At 36.8% G+C, this 19,854-nt stretch overlaps 1 protein-coding gene and 1 long non-coding RNA gene across 3 annotated transcripts; one reads left to right on the plus strand and one right to left on the minus strand.

Moving 5' to 3' along the window:
* Positions 1 to 1,362: 1,362 nt before the first annotated feature.
* On the minus strand, positions 1,363 to 1,951 carry LOC138899567 (uncharacterized). The gene is made up of 2 exons (XR_011411276.1): positions 1,813 to 1,951; positions 1,363 to 1,607 (listed from the first exon to the last, which is right to left on the minus strand). It is a non-coding gene; the product is annotated as an uncharacterized lncRNA (long non-coding RNA).
* A 16,358-nt stretch (positions 1,952 to 18,309) lies between these two features.
* On the plus strand, positions 18,310 to 19,419 carry LOC104096355 (glycine-rich protein 23-like). Of its 2 annotated transcripts, XM_009602721.4 has the most exons (3): positions 18,310 to 18,503; positions 18,812 to 19,085; positions 19,155 to 19,419. In XM_009602721.4, the coding sequence occupies exons 1-3, from the start codon at positions 18,402 to 18,404 to the stop codon at positions 19,190 to 19,192; spliced, it is 414 nt and encodes a 137-aa protein (XP_009601016.1). In that variant the 5' UTR covers positions 18,310 to 18,401; the 3' UTR covers positions 19,193 to 19,419. The 2 variants fall into 2 exon arrangements, with proteins under 2 accessions (XP_009601016.1, XP_033512054.1); XM_033656163.2 differs by having other exon boundaries at positions 18,812 to 19,419.
* Positions 19,420 to 19,854: the final 435 nt, after the last annotated feature.

Genomic DNA, 19,854 nt, shown 5'->3' on the forward strand with positions numbered 1-19,854 from the left:
GTATTCCATTTAATCTGTACAGGGATATTTATATAAGTATTCAATAGATAAGGATAGAAAATTAAACTTATATCTGTCTCTTATGTATTGGCTGTCTAATATAAACAAAATACAATTATATGTACTACGTACTATGTACAATTTTTTATATACCGTTATAGGTATATTCAGGAATATAAAGTTGTATTAAAGCTAGTTTGTATTTGAACTAAATGGCTTGTCTTCTTCTATTTATGTGTTGGGTTATGTTGAACCAGCAGACCTTGTGGCCCAATACATAAATACTCTTTAGCATGTGGCCTAATACGCAAGTCTTTAATCTTCGGTCTTAGATCCCTCGACAGACTTCAAGTTAGCCCCAATTTTCTCATCAGACTTCGATTTAGCCCCAACTGTAGAACTCTCGAGATTGTTGATGCCAACATAAGAAATCAGAATTCAATTTCTCTCCGTCAAGCATCCTTACTATAGCGGAACTCTTATTATAACTGATAATTTGCTCAACAGAGTTTGTAAAGTTTATATTAAATAGAGAAAAAAAGGTTAAGAATGAGTAGATAAGAACGATCTCCCCCACCCCGTGTCAAGTAGAGGTAGAAGCACGAATTTAGAATCTTCTATAATATTCTGAAACTTGTATACTTTTTTCTTAATTTTTTTTTGCTTTATTCTTGAAAGTGAAATGACACAAATCACATCAAACGTGAAACCTTAATGCCATCATTTCCGACTTCCAATTATCATATGATTTACCACGATTTTTATGGATAGTTATATAAAACCTTATATACGCAATTATCAATCGATCTACGAAGGACACGATAAAACGTTATGACAAGTACTTTGCAGGGGAGGCTCTAAGGTTATCACAAGTAAAGTTTGTGCCTTAGGCCCCAAATTTTGGGGGCCTATTTTTTTTAGAAATAGTAGATCTAAAGATATTTAAAAAAACCTCATAAGAAAATAAGTTTTTCAAAATTACGATAAAATCTTACCTAACACTAACAATGTCTCAAGAATAGGTTGGCTATACTATCAATTGAAAAGAAATTATTAAAGAAAATCAATTATAAAAAAAAAATATTAACAAATTTGTATCTCAAAAAGCTAGAAAAGTAGATTTCAAATAAAAAATATACTACATATCATAACATTTTTTTTAAAATTTAGGCCTAACATTAAATTTTGACTTTAGGTCGCACATGTGCTTTGAGCCGCTCGTGATACTTTGTCTTGTAAATGTGAATCAAGAACAACCCCTTTGTCAATCCTCCACCCCTCCCTCCCCAACGAAGAAATATGGCCAAAACAAAGCTCAATGCTTGCTGAATGCAGAAAAGTTTAATTTTTATACACTGATAGTGTAAATTAATTTTCAGTATATAACTAAAACCCAATTAAATGTAGCAGAAAAGGCATGCTTATTAGGAGCACATAAAACTGTAAAATTTATTTCTATGGATCACAGCAACAGAATTGGTGAAGCGGTGGAATACATTGTCCTGAGCTAAATCCTATTCTTTTGCAAAATTCATCACAATCTGGAAAATCCTCGCATTTTCCTTGGCACTCAGGCGCAGCTTTATGATCACCTGTTGCCACAAACACTTTTGACCCAAAAAAAAAAAAAAATTAAAAGAGGATTTCAAATTAGGAAAAAATAAACAGAAATAGATATTATATATATACTAATTAAATATGACGCCAAGTAATTTGATTTACAAAAGGCTTCTTATGAGGAGACTTTTATTATTATGAAAATAAATGTTAATCAAATAAAAAATGGAAAAAATTAAATTGATAATTACATACCAAATGAGAGAAGCAAGAGAAGGAGTATAGTACTCCTTATAATTTTCTTAGACACAGAAAAAAGGACTCCGATCTCCATTTCTACAATTATATGAAGGACTCAGAGGTACAAATGATATAGGGTTGGAAGATAGTTTTAAGCAATTTCTTTTGGTAGCATAATTAATATATATTGCGTTTTTTAGTTAAAATAGTCCTTTAAGTATGACATCTGTATTAATTTGCTCCTTAAAATATTACTTTTAACAAAAATAATCCTTCAAATATGCAAAAGTTGAGCATTTAGTAAATGTAACCAAGTTAAGAAACTTAACGAAATTGCCCCCTCACGTGATCCTCACATGGCTATACGTTCCTAAGCTATGAAGGACTAAAATGTTTCATTCCTTTTTTTATAAAAAGTAAGTCAGTCGGGGAAGGGCGCACCCTAAGGGGTGTGACGCAGACAGTCTGCTCTAATGCAAGTATTAGTGGCTGATTCTATGGCTAGAATCCGTAATATATAAATTACGCAAAGACAAATTTATCGTTGCTTAAAACATTACATTCTCTCTTTAAAAAACTCTATAAAGTATGATCAAGTCTGATACTCCAAATTCCAAAACATAAAATGACTTTAGTACACGCAATTAAGATAAGAAAAACGAGAATTCTCGGTGTTATTAGTTTATTGTCTCATGTACAGTAAATAAAGCGAGCAACTACCAAACAAATTAAAAATCAAGCTAGCGTTTGAATATAAATTTGAATAGAATTTGAAAAAAGAGTTTTTGAAATTGTATTGAAAAATAATTTTTGAAAGTTGAAGCTGTGTTTGAACATGTATTTTATTTGAAAAAAAAATGAAATTTTGTGAGTGGGAGAAAAAATTTCACCCAAAAAATGCCCTAAATCAGTTTTTGGAAACTTAGAAATTTTTTAAAAAAATCCCAAAACATGATCATATTTTATAAACAAATAATATTTTTAATTTTTTTAAAAAAAATAAAGCCAAAATCTATGGTTAAACGGGCGATAAGTCTACTAACTCAAATGTCTAATGTTCAATAAATTAATAACGACAGGACAACTTCGAATTTCGAAACTCAACAACTACAATTCGATCATTCGATGAGGGTTTTTTCTTTCACTAAATCGAAAAAAAAAATGAAATCAGTCCACAATAACAAGTGTTTCGATTCCAAATATTAGTCATTTTTTGGCAACTTGAATTTTTTTTAGAATATTCGTCGTTCTAAAAAAATAAAACACTTCTATAATAGGAGTACTGTTTTTATTTTTATTTTTATATTTACTATTTTAATTAGTGAAATATTAATTTAGTGAGATATATAATTTTACCTTTACTCTTTTAGATTGAAGTGTGCAAAAACTTTAAAAAAACAGATAATGCAAAGTGGAGTACAATTTTTTTGGGCTTCCCACTCAATATCTGTAATGACTCGGTTGGTCGTTTTGAGTATTTCAATCATGTTCCCCCATTTACTGTTCAATCTATGCTTTATAGTTGTTATGTGACTTGCCGGGGCAATTGGTTCGGGCCCGGTAAGTTTTTGGAATGAATTGGAACACTTAGTCCCAAGGTTTAAAGCTTAAGTTGAAATAGTTGACAGGATGTTGACTTATGTGTAAACGACCCCGAAATAGAGTTTTGATGATTCCAATAGCTCTGTATGGTGATCTTGGACTTAAGAGCGTGTCCGGAAAATTATTTGGAAGTTCGTAGTTAAATTAGGCTTGAAATGGCTAAAATAAAAATTTAAGTTTGAAAGTTTAACCGGGGAGTTGACTTTTTGATATTGGGGTTAGAATCCAATTCTGAAAATTGGAATAGGTCTGTTGTGTCATTTATGACTTTGTGCAAAATTTTGAGGTCAATCGGACTTGATTTGATAGGTTTCGGCTTCATTTAAGCTTGAATTGGAGTATAATTCGTGTTTTAGTGTTGTTTTATGTGATTTGAGGTTTCGACTAAGTTCGTATGATGTTTTAGGACTTGTTGATATATTTGGTTGAGGTCCCGAGGGCCTCGAGTGAGTTTTCGATGGCTAACGGATCGAAATTTGGATTTAAACAGCTGTTGGAAATTTTGGCATTCTGGTGCAATCGCACATGCAGAATTTAGCTCGCAAGTGCGAGCTCGCAGAAGCGAAATTGGCTTCGCAAAGGCAGGGGTCGCAGGTGCGAACGCACGACTGCAGAAGCGGACTCGCATCTGCGACGAGTTGATCGCAGAAGTAGAAGTAAGAGGGGAGGGGCGTTTTCGTAGAAGTGGCTTGGGCAACCACAAATGTGAGGCCGCAGAAGCGGACCTCTTGTCCGCAGAAGCGAAAGAAGCCGCAGAATCGGGGTGGACCTTGCACCTGCGAGACCGCAGATGCGGTTAAGTGCTCCGCAGAAGGGGAAACGCTGGGCAGGCTACAAAAACAGAAGGGTCCGATATTTTTGTCATTTTGGACCTTTCAAACACGTGTTGAGGCATTTTTTGAGAGAGAATTCACGGAAAATCTTGAGGTAAGTCACTTGTGATCATTATTAGTCAATAATATTGAATTATTATTGAGTATTCCGATTAGATTACGTGTTTTTGAGGTGTAATTTGAGGAGTTAGGCTTGGGGATTCCAAAAATAGATTTGAGAATTTGAAGCTCGAGTTGTTGTCGGAATTTGATAAATTTAGTATGGTTGGACTCGTGGTCGAATGAGCGTTTATATTTTATAACTTTTGTCAGGTCTTGAGATGTGGGCCCCGCGGGCGATTTTTTAGTGCAATTTTAAATTTTTTTGGAAAATTAGTATTTTCATATGAAATTAATTCCAATAAGTGGTATTGACTTAATCGAATTATTTGTGACTAGATTCGAGGCGTTTGGAGACCTATTCGCGAGGTAAAGGCATAGCAGAATAGAGAATTACACGGTTTGAGGTAAGTAATAGTTCTAAATTTGGTCCTGAGGGTATGAAACCCCGAATTTTGTGATATGTGATTGATTTTGAGGTGATGCACATGCTAGGTGACGGGCGTGTGGGTGTACACCGTAGGAATTTTGACTAGGTCAAATTCTATGAAACTGTGTAGTTGAATAATCTGTACATTTTCCAAGTATTAGAGAAGTTGAACCACAAATCATGTTAGAAAGCATATTTAGGCTATGTGTTGGCACTGTAGGGACCCACAGAGGTCGTGTACATGTTGAATTATCTGATAAATTATTATTTTGTATTCAGTCACAGTTTATTTGTATATCATATCCGAGTCTCTATTGTTCCTTGTTGATATATTGCATCATTTCTGTTTGGGCTGGTTTTTATGATTACTGAGAGCCCGAGAGACTGGAGAGATTGATGATTGAGTAAGGCCGAGGGCCTGATTGTGAGATATTTATACTATGGCACGTGAGTTATCCGTGCAGCACTTGATTTATCCGTGCGGATCCAGATATTTATACTATGGCACGTGAGTTGTCTGTGCAGCATGTGAGTTGTCCGTGCGGATCCAGATATTATACTATAGCACGTGAGTTGTCCGTGCTGATTATAGTGCTTGGGCTGAAGGAGCCCATTCGGAGTTTGTACACAACCCCAGTGAGCGTAGGTACCTACTGAGTGCGAGTGTCGAGTGCCCAGTACTGAGTGAATGGGAGGACTGAGTGACTGTTGATCTGAGAGAATGCATTGATTTCATTATTGTTGCACTTCAGTTGTCATATATCACTATTTTGAAAATTTCTGAGAGATATTATCTTCTATTTCAGTTGAATTTGACATGAAATTACTGTTTTGGCCGTAATTGTCAAACTCGAAAGCATGCCTACCATCTTATGTTGGAAATTACTGTAATTGGACTTAGTTGTGAAGTTCGTCACTACTTTGAGTTCTTTATTTAGTATTGTTACTTGCTGAGTTGGTTCTACTGATATTATACCCTGCATCTCGTATGCATATTCAGGTACTTCCGGACATAGCGGTTGCTAGTTTTTCGGAGCTTTATCTATTGGAGATTATCAAGGTAGTTGCTTGACGTCCGCAAACCTTGACTCTTATTCCTTTCAGTTTTTGTACTGTTCTATATTTTCAGACAGTGTTTTTTTTCAATCAGACTTTCTTATCAAATAGATGCTCATGTACTCAGTGACACCGGGTTTTGGGAGTATTTTATGTCGGTATTGGTGAGATTTTTGGTATTGAATTTAAATATTATGTTTTCAAACTTAAAAGAAATTGTGATTTATTGAGGTTGTCGACTTGCCTAATATTGAGATAGGTGCAATCACGACAGGCGTGATTTTGGGTCGTAACAATATCTGATACGGAAAAGGGTCAAAATGTCCTTAACCTATTAGAAATGACTCAAAAATGCCCATCATCCACCTTTTGGACCAAAATGCCATTGACATTTCTTTTAGTATCAAAGTTGCCCCTTGAACTAATGTTTAACTTATTGGCTTTGTGGGGATTTTTCAAAATCTACGTGTCACTTTTCGATTGATCAAATTAATGAATATAATTAATTAGACCCAACCAATATGATACCCATATTTCTATTAAACCCAATATCCTTTCTTCATCTTCATCTTCACGACACATTTCAAGAAACTATGGTTCTTGACCTCCCTCTTTTTTCTTTCAATTCGTTACTTCAGTTTTTTTTTCTCATTTTTTTTTTCAAGTTTTTCATCAAAATTTCATTTTTTGCTTTGTAAAAGGGTTGGTTCTTCTGGTGTAAGGCAGTTGCAAGCCTTTGTTTTAAGAGCAATCTACAGGTTATGTGATAGTTTGCAATGTTACTGTTTTGAGTTAATGTTTGGTTCTTTCATGATGTTAAAGTGAGTGTCAAGATCTATATTTTAACACCAAAAACTGTAGCTTTTCAGTTGCCTAAAATGCAGGTAGTTAACTTTAAAATAGCAGCTTTAGAAATGCTAAAATATATTAGAATTGTAGCCCAATAAATAGCCGTTTTTCATAGTGTTTTAATATAGATTTTAACACTAAACAAGCAACAAGCAAATTTCCATGGTGTTAAAAATGACCGTCAAATCAGCATTTCAACACCAAAAACTATAGTTTTTCAGTTGCTAAAATGCAGATTTTTTCAACCAAAAAACAGCAGCTTTAAAATGCATTATGCCACAAAAGATATGTCTCATTCAACTAACACAACAATATCTACAGACGGGCACTACCCGTTAGTTCCATTCATCCATACCAATTTTCTCGGAGATCTCAATGAAAAGTTAATTCGGCAAAATTCTTCGACAAATTAATACTTACACCAGAAGAATCAATTTTTTTACGCAGCAAAAAATGAAATTGTGATAATAAACTTTAAAAGAAGAAGAAAAGAAAAATTTAAGTAACGAACTGGAAGAACCCTATTAGAATATGTGGGTTTGGTCTAATTATTTTATTTCTTAAGATTGACTAATCAGAGAGTGCCACGTGGATTTGCAATAAAGCCCCACGTAAGTCAAATGTTAGTTCAAGGGACAATTTTGATACTAAAAAAAATGTTAATGGCATTTTTTGGCCAAAAGGTGAATGAATGGCATTGTTGAGTCATTTCTAATAGGTTAAGGGTATTTTTAACTATTTTCCGTATCTAATATTCATTTTGGGGACCCGATTAATTAGGATTGGCTTCGCACAAGACCCAAGCCTCCCCTACCAAGATTTAAGGATTTTTTCCTTCCTATACAATATTTAAAATTTATTTATCAAAATTATCCTAGTTTTGTATATTATCCGAACTAAACAATAATTACTTATAAATTATATACAATTCATAATTAGTGGCTTAAATTAGGGGATTCAATTACGCCATTTTCTCTCTTTTTTTAACTCTCCAATTTTCTTATTTTTCTGCCTCAATTCTGGGGAGTTGAATTACTCTTACTCGAGTTTTTGTGATATACTCAAAAACCGTTCAAAACTTTTTGATTCTCATCGTTTTCTCCATTATAGATTCCCCTCTTTTTAATAAGTATATTCACTTATTTTTCCTCCTCGTTATTTTGTTCTTTTCTTTTCTGCTTTTTCATTTGTTTTCTCCCAACAGGAAGCTTGTTCTTGTGCAATACATCGTTAGCACTCTGTCCTTGCATTTCATTCTTGCTTTCTCAATTATATTATTTTTTCCTACAAAAGGAATTAATTGTATTATGTTTGAATAATGCATGTAAAATTCAAAAGAATGATAAAGATAATTAATTGTATTGAATATAATTCTTTCTTGGTTTTTGGTTTTTTTTTTTATCCATTAATTACATATTATTTAGTTATTCAAAAATATCATCGCGCGAGAATGTTATTTTCATTTTATTCTACCACCCACTTGTGAAATAAAAAAAACTTCACGCGACAAATGATATTTTAAGTGACAATAGCAGCATACAAATTTGAATGGTATAACAACATACAAATTAAAAATAAAAAATCGTACAAATTTGATCCATCTACAGCAACATATAAACTAAAAATAAATTTTATGTAACTAATTATATAGTATAAAACTTATTTATAACTTATCCACAACTTTTATACATTATTTTTGCCCAGTTAAATACAACTACAACATCGTACAACTTAAATACAATTTTCATACAAATTTTGTAAAATATGTCTTTTGTATGTATTTTGTATATATTTTGTAAGTGGTGTGTTCTTCTTCCTCTTTGAAATTCCAACTAGAACTTTCTCTCTTACAATAATTTTGATATATATCAATAACTTTATGTAAAAATATAGTATATATAACTTAAATACAAATTTCATACAATGATTCGTACATTATACAACTATTTATCAACTTTCATACAACATTCAAATAAAAATATATAATAACAACAGAATACAACTTAAAATACAATTTACATACAATTTAAATACAATTTCGTAAGTATTTATTCGAGTTTCAATATGCAATTCAGCTAAAATAAAGTCTAATCTTCACCAAATACCCTCAAAATTAAGATACAAACTCTAAAAATATTCTCAATTATTTGCAACAACAACCAATCCAAACAAACAATAGTTTTTAAAAATCCGAATTCGAATTCAAAGATTTGAAGCTTTTTAATGGATGTCAATGGTGAAGAATCAAAACACCATCAAAATTTATTGATTGAAAATTTTAATTCGAACACCAATTATAAAACATGAAAGGAAATTGCTAAGTTAAAACTCTATATTAAAACAATTAAAATTCATTGATGGATTTCCTGGGGGAAAAAGAGAGGATAAAAAGCATAGAAAAATTAAGGAAGAAATATTGGGGAAAGAACTGTCATGACCCAAATTTTCCTCAGTAGGATGTCGTGACGGCACTTAGTCTCTATGTCTAGGTAAGCCTAACATTTGTGCGGAATAAAATAATATAAACTGAACTCAAACCTCGACACATGAAATATAAATAAAAACTGTGATTCAAATAATTACAACTCCCAAAACCTGGTAGAAATAAGTCACAAGTTTCTAAGAGTATCATGTTGATGTTCTCTGATACGATCATAAAGAGAAGACTGAGAAACCACACAAGCCAAAACTCTGCTCGGCTCGGAAACATCCAATATGACAAACTGGTCGGCAAAGGCCTGAACATCCAAGGCTAAAGGCCTCTCTGCTACTGGTAGATATGCTAAATTGCCCAAACTCTCCTCATTGCGACCCAATGCATCGGCCACCATATTGGCCTTCCCGGGATGATAGAGAATGGTGATGTCATAATCCTTAAACATCTCCAACCATCTCCGATATTGCAAGTTAAGATCCTTCTGTTTAAACAGATAATGTAGACTCCGGTGATCAGTGAAGACCTCACAAGGGACACCATACAAATAGTGCCGCCAGATCTTCAAGGCATGAACAATAGCTGCTAACTCGAGGTCGTGGATCGGATAATTCTTCTTATGCACCTTCAGTTATCTAGATGTGTAGGCAATCACCCTACCGTCCTGCATCAACACCGCGCCGAGACCAATGCGTGATGGATCACAATACACCGTATAAGACCCTGATCTAGTAGGCAACACTAATACTGGGTTGTAGTCAAAGCGCTCTTGAGCTTTTGAAAGCTCTCCTCACACTCTTCAGTCCACCTGAATGGAGCACCCTTCTGGGTCAATCTAGTCATAGGTGCTGCAATATACGAGAAACCCTCTACAAATCGATGGCAATACCCCGCCAAGCCAAGAAACCTCTGGATCTCCGTAGCTGAGGATGGTCTGGGCCAACTTTGCACTACTTCAATCTTCTTCGGATCTACCTTGATCCCTTCACTCGATACTACATGACCCAAAAATGCCACTGAATCTAGCCATAGTTCATACTTCGAAAATTTTGCATATAACTTTTTTTCCCTCAAGGTCTGAAGCACAGTCCTCGGGTGCTGCTCATGATCCTCCCGACTCCGGGAGTACACCCAAATGTCATCAATAAACACAATGACAAAAGAGTCAAGATATGGCTGAAATATATTGTTCATCAAGTGCATGAATATTGTTGGGGTGTTGGTCAGCCCAAAAGACATCACAAGGAACTTGTAGTGACCATACCGAGTCCTGAAAGCAGTCTTCGGGATATCTGGCTCCCGAATCTTTAACTGATGATATCCTGAAAGCAAGTCGATCTTAGAGAACACTCTGGCACCCTGAAGCTGATCAAATAGGCCATCTATATTTGGCAACGGATACCTGTTCTTCATTGTAACCTTGTTCAACTGGCGATAATCAATACACATTCGCATAGAACAATCATTCTTCTTTACAAATAAGACAGGAGCACCCCAAGGCGACACACTGGGCCGAATGAAACCTTATCGAGCAACTCTTGTAACTGTTCCTTTAATTCTTTCAACTCTGCTGGGGCCATATGATAGGGTGAAATAAAAATGGGCTGAGTGCCCGGTAACAAATCAATGCCAAAGTCGATATCTCTATCGGACGGCATGCCCGGAAGATCCGCCAGAAATATGTCTAGATAATCCCTCACTACCGAAACTGACTCGACGGTAGGTGTATCGGCATTAACATCTCTCATATATGACAGATATGCATCACACCCCTTCTCAACCATCCGCTGAGCCTTTAGAAATGAGACAACCCTACTAGGAACATGATCTAAGGTACCTCTCCACTCTAGACGCGGTAGACCTGGCATAGCCAATGCCATCGTCTTGGAGTGATAATCAAGGATAGCGTGATAGGGAGACAACCAGTCCATGCCCAAATAACATCGAAATCCACCATACTGAGCAATAATAAATCGACTCTGGTCTCCAAACCACCAAGAACAATCAAACACGACTGATACACACGATCAACAATAATAGAATCACCTGTGGGTGTAGACACATAGATAGGAGAACTCAAAGAATCATAGGATAGACCCAAATATGAAGCAAAATAAGATGACACATAGGAATAAATGGAGCCTGGATTCTCTGGCCTGGCCTCCCCCTCTAGGGCGACCTCTACCTGTCCGACCTCCACCTCTAGTTAGCTGTGCAGGTGGGGTGGTAGCTAGTGCTGTAACCATAGCCTAAGGACCGAGTGGAGGACACAGTGCCTGAGAAATCTGTGGAGGTGTACCCCTCCTAAGTCTGGGGCAATCCCTCACCATATGGCGAGTGTCACCATACTCAAAACACGCTCTCGGGGGACGTGGCTTCTGCGACTGGTTCAGGTCTGATCGGCTGGACTGACCGGTGAAAGTACCCCGAACAGGAGGTACACTAGATACTGGCAGTGCATAATAGGGATCTTAGGGCCTAGGAGTGGCCGGAGCACCGCTGACAGCTGGAAGTGCTGAATGAACAGAGTGACCCATATAACCCCTACCCTGACGAGCTGTCTTTGGGGCACGATTACCACTATAAGTGCCAGCCTCTCGAGATCTCTTGGCATCTATCTCCTCTCTCTCTCTCGGGTCAGCATACCCTCCAACCCCCTAGCAATTCCCACTACCTACTGGTACGCAATATCTATCTCCAACTTTTGGGCCATGCTAAATCTGATACTGGGGTTGAGCCTCTCAATAAATCGACGAACCCACTCTTGAAGAGTAGCAACCAAAGCTGGTGCATGCCTAGCCAAATCACTGAATAGGACTGAATACTCTGACAGGGTCATAGAACCCTGGTGCAACTGCTCAAACTCTGCGCGTCATGCATCTCTGAGACTATGAGGGACATAGTCCCTCAAGAACATATCCGAGAACTGAGTCCAAGTGAGTGAAGATGCCTCAACCGGACTACCTAACTCATAAGCTCGCCACCACTTATAAGTTGCTCCTCTAAGCTGGAACGTAGTGAAAGAAACCTCACTAGTCTCCGCAACACCCATAGTACGGAGGATATGGTGGCACTCCTCAAGAAAAACCTGGGAATCCTCTGACGCCAAGCCACTGAAAGTAGGAGGGTGGTACTTCTTGTATCTCTCGAGCCTGAGCTGCTCTACCTCAGAAACTGCTACCCTAACCCCGGACTGAACTGGAGCTACCGGCTGCATTGGTACGACCTTTGGAACCTGGTCGACCTAGACCCGCTGCTCTGGGTACCAGCGACGGGAGTCTGTGCTTCTCTCTCGGCCTGAGATGTGGCAGGAGCAAGTGGCATCAATCTTGCCTGAGCCAAAGTACTGAACATGCTTAGAAACTGGGCTAGAGTCTCATCGAGGTCTGGTGCAGTAATAGGCATCTCAGGTGCTTGACCTCCAGCTGGAGCTACTGGTGGCTCCTTTGTAGCAGCTTGTGCGGGTGCTCTGGATGCACCACGTGGACGCCATTGGCCTTTACCAAGTCCCCGGCCTCTCGCGGCTCTAGCAGGGGGAGCGGGTGTTTGGTCATCTGATCCAGCTATATGTGTACTCACCATCTGTGAGAGAATAGAAAGACAGAAGTTTAGAATCCCGAAGTCAACAAGTTTGCACGACAAGGAATCAAAGAAGTGAAAATTTTCAAACTATTCCATAGCCTCCCGAAGATAAGTACATACGTCTCCATACAGATCCGCGAGACTCTACTAAACCTGTTTGTGACTCATAACACCTATGAACCTAGTGCTCTGATACCAACTTGTCAAAACCCAAATTTTCTTCCGTAGGATGTCATGACGATACTTAGTCTTTATGTCTAGTTAAGCCTAACATTTGTGTGGAATAATAGAATATAAACTAAACTCAAACCTCAACACATGAAATATAAATAGAAACTGCGATTCAAATAATTACAACTCCCAAAATCCGGTAGAAATAAGTCACAAGCTTCTAAGAGAAATACTAAGTGTCTCTATATATCAAAGTCTAAGAAGAATAAGGAAAAACAACATAATAAGGGTAGAGGAGGACTCCGAGATCTGCGGACGCTGGCAGATGTACCTTGGAGTCTCCACGAACGGTTATCGCATTGGTATCTAGCCTGATAAGAAGAAACTGGATCTGCACAAAAAGATGTGCAGAAGAGTAGCATGAGTATTCCACAACAGTACCCAATAAGTGCCAAGCCTAACCTCGGTAGAGTAGTAACGAGGCCAGGTCAGGGCTCTACTGGAATAAAAAGGAAACAAAGCAAAAGATATAATAATATAATAAAACGACTGAGAATTTAACAATGAGAAATTTCAGGAAGGTAACAACACAACAAATAGAGGTAAACAACAGGGGGCGCTCCCGAGGTACCGCCTCGTAGTCCCAAATGTAAATAAACGACAGGGGGAGCTCCGGAGGTACCGCCTCGTAGTCCTAAAAGTAAACACACAACAGGAGAAACTCCTGATGTACCACCTCGTAGTCCCAAAAGTAAATATATGATAAGAAAACTCGCGAGGTACCGCCTTGTAGTCCCAAAGGTAAATACACAATTCATAACTTATGGAACAACGAATTTACAGCAAGGAATCCTATAGTTAAAGACTGAATACAAAATCAAGGAAGCAGGTAATTCAACTAAGCATACTGTACAAATTGCAAGTAATAGTTAAGACATGTAAGCATGTGATACTAGGCTAAACATGATAACTATACATGCTAAGGCAACTAAGTTAAGGAATTAAAAGAAGACTACTCATCAAGAACTAGAATTTTCATATTTATCCCGTGTACGCACTCATCACCTCGCGTACACGACACTCACACATCACAAATTGTTACAGCAGTACCAAATTCTAAGGGGAATTCCCCCACACAAGGTTAGACAAGTCACTTACCTCAAATAAGTTCAATCAGTCACTAAGAATGCCTTTCCCTCGATTTTTAAACTCCGATCCGTTTGAATCTAGCCAAAATAATTTTATACTATAAATATAACTATAAGAAACTAATTTAAATAATGAAACTATAATTTTTGCAAAGAATTGAAAAATCGTCCCAAAAAGTCAACTCGGGCCCACATCTCGGAATCGGGTAAAAATTACAAAATACGAACACACATTCGACCATGAGTCCAACTATACCAAATTTACCAAAATTCAACACCAAATCGCCACTCAAATCCCCAAATTAAACTCTCCAAATCCCTAGCCTCAACCCCCCAAATTTCACCTTAAATACACACAAACTAGGTGGAAAATTCAATGGGGAAATGATGTTATTGGATAAGAATGATCACAAGTTATTGGATAAGAATGATCACAAGTGACTTACCTCAAGAAATCCCTCCAAAAATTCTCTCAAGAATCGCCAAAACCCGAGCTCAAAATGTTTAAAATGAAGCAAATATCGCGAACCCTAGTATTTTAGTGTCCTGCCAGCACTTCCGCCTCTGCGGAAACTTAACCGCTTATGCGGCGTCGCAGAAACGACCGCTCACCCTCATCTGCGGCTTCTTCCGCTCCTGCGTCCCCTCACTCTGCTTCTGTGGATTCGCTTCTGCGAGCCTCCAAGCCGCTTTTGCGGTCCCAACTTCCTTGCCCAATTCCGCTACTGCGGTTCAAAGCTCGCTCATGCGGGTGCGCATCTGCGCAAACACGTCCGCTTCTACGGACAGGCCTCCCAAGCACTCGTTCGCTTATGCGGCCTTTACGTCGCACCTGCGACCACATGCCATTTCCTCCAGCCCTACATCTGCGCCTAAATGCTCGCTTCTGTGAGCTCGCACCTGCATTTAATCTTGCGCAGGTGCGATTGCACCAGAACTGGTGCACTTCTGCCATTCTCACAAGTCTAAATTTAATCCGTTAGCCATCCGAAATCCACCCGAAGCCCCCGGGACCTCGACCAAATATACCAGCCAGCCGTAAAATATCATACGAACTTAGTCGAGCCTTTAAATCACATCAAACAATGGTAAAAACGTGAATTGCACATTGATTCAAGCCTAATGGACTTTGAAACTTCAAACTTCTACATCTGATGCCAAAGCCTATCAAATCAAGTCTGATTGACTTCAAATTTTGCACACAAGACATAATTGATATTACGGACCTACTCCAACTTCTGAAATCGGAATCCGACCCTGATATCAAAAAGTCCACTCTCGGTCAATCTTTCCAAAAATTATCCAATTTTCTAACTTCCGCCAATTGACGCTAAAATGACCTACGGACCTCCAATTCAACATCCGAACATGCTCCTAGTATCAAAATCACCATACGGAGCTATTGGAACCTTCCGGAGTCGTCTTCACCCAATTCAAACTACGGTCAATTCCTAGAACTTAAACTCTCAATTTAGGGATTATGTGTCTCATTCTACTCCGAAATCAAAAATAAATCCTCCCGCAAGTTATGTAACCACAAAATGAAATAAAGGGAGCAATAATTAGGGGTTCGGGGCTAATACTCTCAAAATGACCGGCCGGATCGTTACAAGAACAGAGAAGGAGGAGGAGGAGGAGGAGGAGGGGGAGGGGGGGAGAGGGGGAAAGAGAGAGAGAGAGAGAGAGAGAGAGAGAGAGAGAGAGAGAGAGAGAGAGAGAGAGCAGGGATGAGAAATAACCGATTTCCTAATAAATTTCTAATATAAAGGAATACTCATTAATACTAATTTGTATATAATTGGTAAATTGTATATACCATGTAATTAAGTTAAAACTTGATTAGGGAGGGTAATAAAGTTTCATATGTAGTATAGGAAGGTAAAAATCCCCAAGATTTATTATATTCTGGGCCTCGAACCTGAGACCATAGGCTAAGAGGCAAATATAGTGCTGGGGCACCTGGTTCATCTGAACTAAGTAGTTTCGATGCAAACTTAAATTTATGTATAAAAATCATGTAATAGATTTGAACTTATAAACAATACAATGAATTTAACGCTAAGAAACTTAAAGGTTGAATCCGTAGAATTTAAATCCTAAATTTATTACTATTTAATCTTTGATCAAGGGTGAATGAATTTTATTTATCTCATCACAGCTATGATAATAAAGCGAAATACACTTATTATATTAGGATACAGTTAGAAGTTCATTAATTGATGGTTCGATGATCAGTCAACAAAAATATTAAATTGTGTAAAGTTTTGTAAGTTCACTGCAATATTTTGCATCATCTAGCTGGTCACCTACACATTCGAAGTCAGAGAAAAAGTTTAGCTTTCTGTTTCGTTTGTTTCCCTTTAATGGGCCTGACAAATGTGGTAGCTTCTTCTGCGATTCCCTAAACCCAATAGATTCGTTCCAATTTTCGTTCTGAATTTCTAGTTTCTTTTTACAACATCTCAAGAATAATTTATTCCGGTTCACTTTAATTGATTTTTTTGATTGTTTTTATATACTAACTCTGGTCTACTTTAAGTAATTTTTTGGCCTTTTTTGTGATCTATAATATTTAATTTTTTGAAATATCAAGAAGGAATTAACTCTTCTTTCCAAAGTTGCCCTTGGAGTAAAGAGCCTAAGACTAATTTGTTATATTTTCAATGAGCAAATTAAGGTTAATATGATCGATTTTATTATTAATTAATGCTGAAAGATGAATTCCTTAATATGTGTGAAAAGAGCCAAAAAAATCACTTAAAGTGGACCGGATGGAGTATATATTAAGGAATTCAGCTTTTAGCATTAATTAATAATGCAATTGATCATATTAATCCTAATTTGTTCATTAAAAATATAACAAATACTCTTAGACTCTTTACTCCAAGACAATTTTGGAAAAATAAAGTTAATTCCTACTTGTTATCTAAAAATATTGTGAATCACAAAAAAAAATCAATTAAAGTGGACCGGAGACCGCACTTACTAGTGTTTTCATTAGTATGATTTTCTGATCCACAAAATAGGAGGTATTTAGACAATATTAATTGGTTGAAAATACGTTATTTACAGAGTTTCAATCAGTGGCGATCAATATAAAAGTTATGGAAATTGAACCTGTAGCTACTTTATTAATTAGTCTCATCACCGCCATTTTGAGGTAGCTAACCACATGGCCAAGGAACTTACATTTGCAAGTGCTTGATATGATTTATTTTGATAATATCTGAATAGTTGTCCTAAAATAGAGAAGGGTAATAAAGTGTATTACATTGCATGAGAAGGAATACCCCCAAGAGTAGAGAATGCAAGTGTAGTCCTACCAGCTATATTCATAAGTTAGTCCTTCAATGTTTGAGAGCCTAACGTACATCTTGTCAAGGATATAATAATAATCAGATGGCTTAAGAGAGTTAGTAAGAATAGGAAAACCTAAGTACTTTCTAAACCTATGACATATCAGACAGATCTAAAAATTTTAATTTTAGAACATAAGTACACCTCTAAAAAAGTGAGAAAAAAAAGTTCTAAACGAGAATCGATCCATGTTACTTTGGATAAATAACTCAGTATCCAATCAAGTGCACAATTTAATTTTTTTTGAAGCATGAATGCCAACAAATAATATTAGATCAAATTTACGAAATATATACATAAATACCTAGTTAGGCGGAAAGACCATTAGTTCACGTGCACCATAAAAATAACCTAAATCCGCCCCTTTCCAAATGGAAGAAAATATTGTGCATAGTATCTTCACTAACAGTTTTTGGACAAGATAATTTTAGATTTCTCATAGTTAATTTTGTGACCAAAGAGATGGCAGAAATAGTTGAGACAATTGAGGATAGTGTCACACGATTTTTGAATTGATTACTTCATAGTACAATCTTTTGCCTTGAATTTATAAAATTAATCATCATAACCTTGACTTATTATATTATCTCACGTAATTTTAGCACATTAATTAAAAATATATTGTTGGTCATGTGACCTACTTATGATACAACAAGTGTTGCGCAAAGAGCACGTAAGAATTGCATGCATGGCCCCTGATTGGCTTGAATAACGTGAGAGACATAAAAACATATACTGTTTGAAATTTGTTGTTATTGAGTTGACATTAAAACGTTAAATGATCCCTTCTTTTTATCTACCTAACACTGTGCAATACAGAAAGAATGCCACTCTCGAGATTGTTAGGGCTGCGTTTAATACCCTTCATTTACTATATTTGCCCCTTTCTTCACTTCTCACAACTGTCCTCTGCCTTCTTTCCCTCCTTTAAAAACCCCTGCTCATCACCATTTGTTTCCTTACCACACAGCAGCAGAAGTAAAATTTATCCCATTGTGTGTGTGTGTGAGCGTGAGAGAGAGAAAGGGGTAAGAGTAGAAAAAATGGCAAGTTGGTATGTAATGTTTGTGTTTGCACTTGTACTTGTCCATGCAACAGCAAGAAATATTCCCGAAGTGTCCAAACCAAACGAGCCTCAGACGCAGGTTTCCATTTTATTTTATTTTGTGAACAAGGATAATGTTACTTCAGTACATATAAAGATTTAACTTATATACACTTCGTAACATTAATTATGGACGGGACACTATAGTTATTTTTTCACCTTATCAGTGGCATGATAGATAGTGTATCTTTTAAGTCACACTTTTTATGGATAGTGTGACATGATATTATAACTTCTTTTATAACTATTAATGTATAAAAGTTAAACTATATATAAAATATTATATTGTATCATCATTTCATATATTATTGTTTCTAAAAGAAGTCGTTCCTAATTTGTCTACCTCAGGCTCATGAGGTTCAAACTCATGGTCTAACTGTAAACACTCAGGTTATAAGTACAGCTCCAACACCTAGTGAAGGACTTGATGACCAAAAGAATTTCATGACATTTGGTGGCGTTGGTGGCTGGGCAGGAGTTGGTGGCTATGCTGGTGTATTGCCAACTCTTGGTGGAATTGGCGGCGGCATGGGCGTCGGAGGTGGAATAGGCGGTGTCAGTGGAATTGGAGGGCTCGGCGGGCTTGGTGGCATTGGCGGTGCCGGAGGACTTGGTGGTGTTGGTGGTGGAGTTGGTGGTCTTGGTGGCATTGGTGGTGGAGTTGGTGGTCTTGGTGGCATTGGTGGTGGAGTTGGTGGTCTTGGTGGCATTGGTGGTATCAAACCCTAGAAACTTTTTGTTGCATGCATGTCCAATTTTCCTATGTTTGTGTCAAGTGTACGTTTAGTGTTTTGAAGTTTCCGAGTATTAGTAGTATTTTAATTTCCTAGTTCACTGTGTTATCTAGTGTTGTTCCTAAGTTAGGATTTGGTTGTATTAGGTTCAATTTCCAAGTCACTCTAATTGTTGGTTTGTCTTGTTTTTCTAATTTATCATGTTTGTTTCTGGCTGAAAAATATTGCTTCCTCTATTTCTACTCAAAGTACGTGGATGCGGTCATAGTCTTTTCTACTTGAAAATATGCATGTTCGAAATTACAATTATGGAAATGTTGGGAGGAATAGAAATATAAAAAAGAAACGAAAAGAAAACAAAGAGCAAGATTATTCTAGATACGATGCATCACAGTCTCACGGATAAATCATAAATGATAAGCTTTGGTCGAAATGAAGGAAATCTCAATTTCTCCATTGAACAAGTCAAAGGCTATACAAACATTTGCACTAGGAGATTGACTTGAAAAATCTTCTAAAGACAGAATAGGGTAACTCAATATTTTAAAATTAAAATTTGGATATTCTAAAACTATATAAAAAGTATTATAAGTTGTAATTATTCTCATGTCAATATAATGAAAAAATACATTATAAAATACTATCCAAAGTTTACAT

Source organism: Nicotiana tomentosiformis, chromosome 9, assembly GCF_000390325.3.
Source record: "Nicotiana tomentosiformis chromosome 9, ASM39032v3, whole genome shotgun sequence".
Taxonomy (NCBI): domain Eukaryota; kingdom Viridiplantae; phylum Streptophyta; class Magnoliopsida; order Solanales; family Solanaceae; genus Nicotiana; species Nicotiana tomentosiformis.

Excerpts from the sequence above, each read along its gene's own strand:
- LOC104096355 (XM_033656163.2), top strand. The coding sequence starts at position 18,402 with ATGGCAAGTTGGTATGTAATGTTTGTGTTTGCACTTGTACTTGTCCAT. Across the intron at positions 18,504-18,811 it reads CAAACGAGCCTCAGACGCAG|GCTCATGAGGTTCAAACTCA; the intron begins GTTTCCATTTTA and ends TGTCTACCTCAG.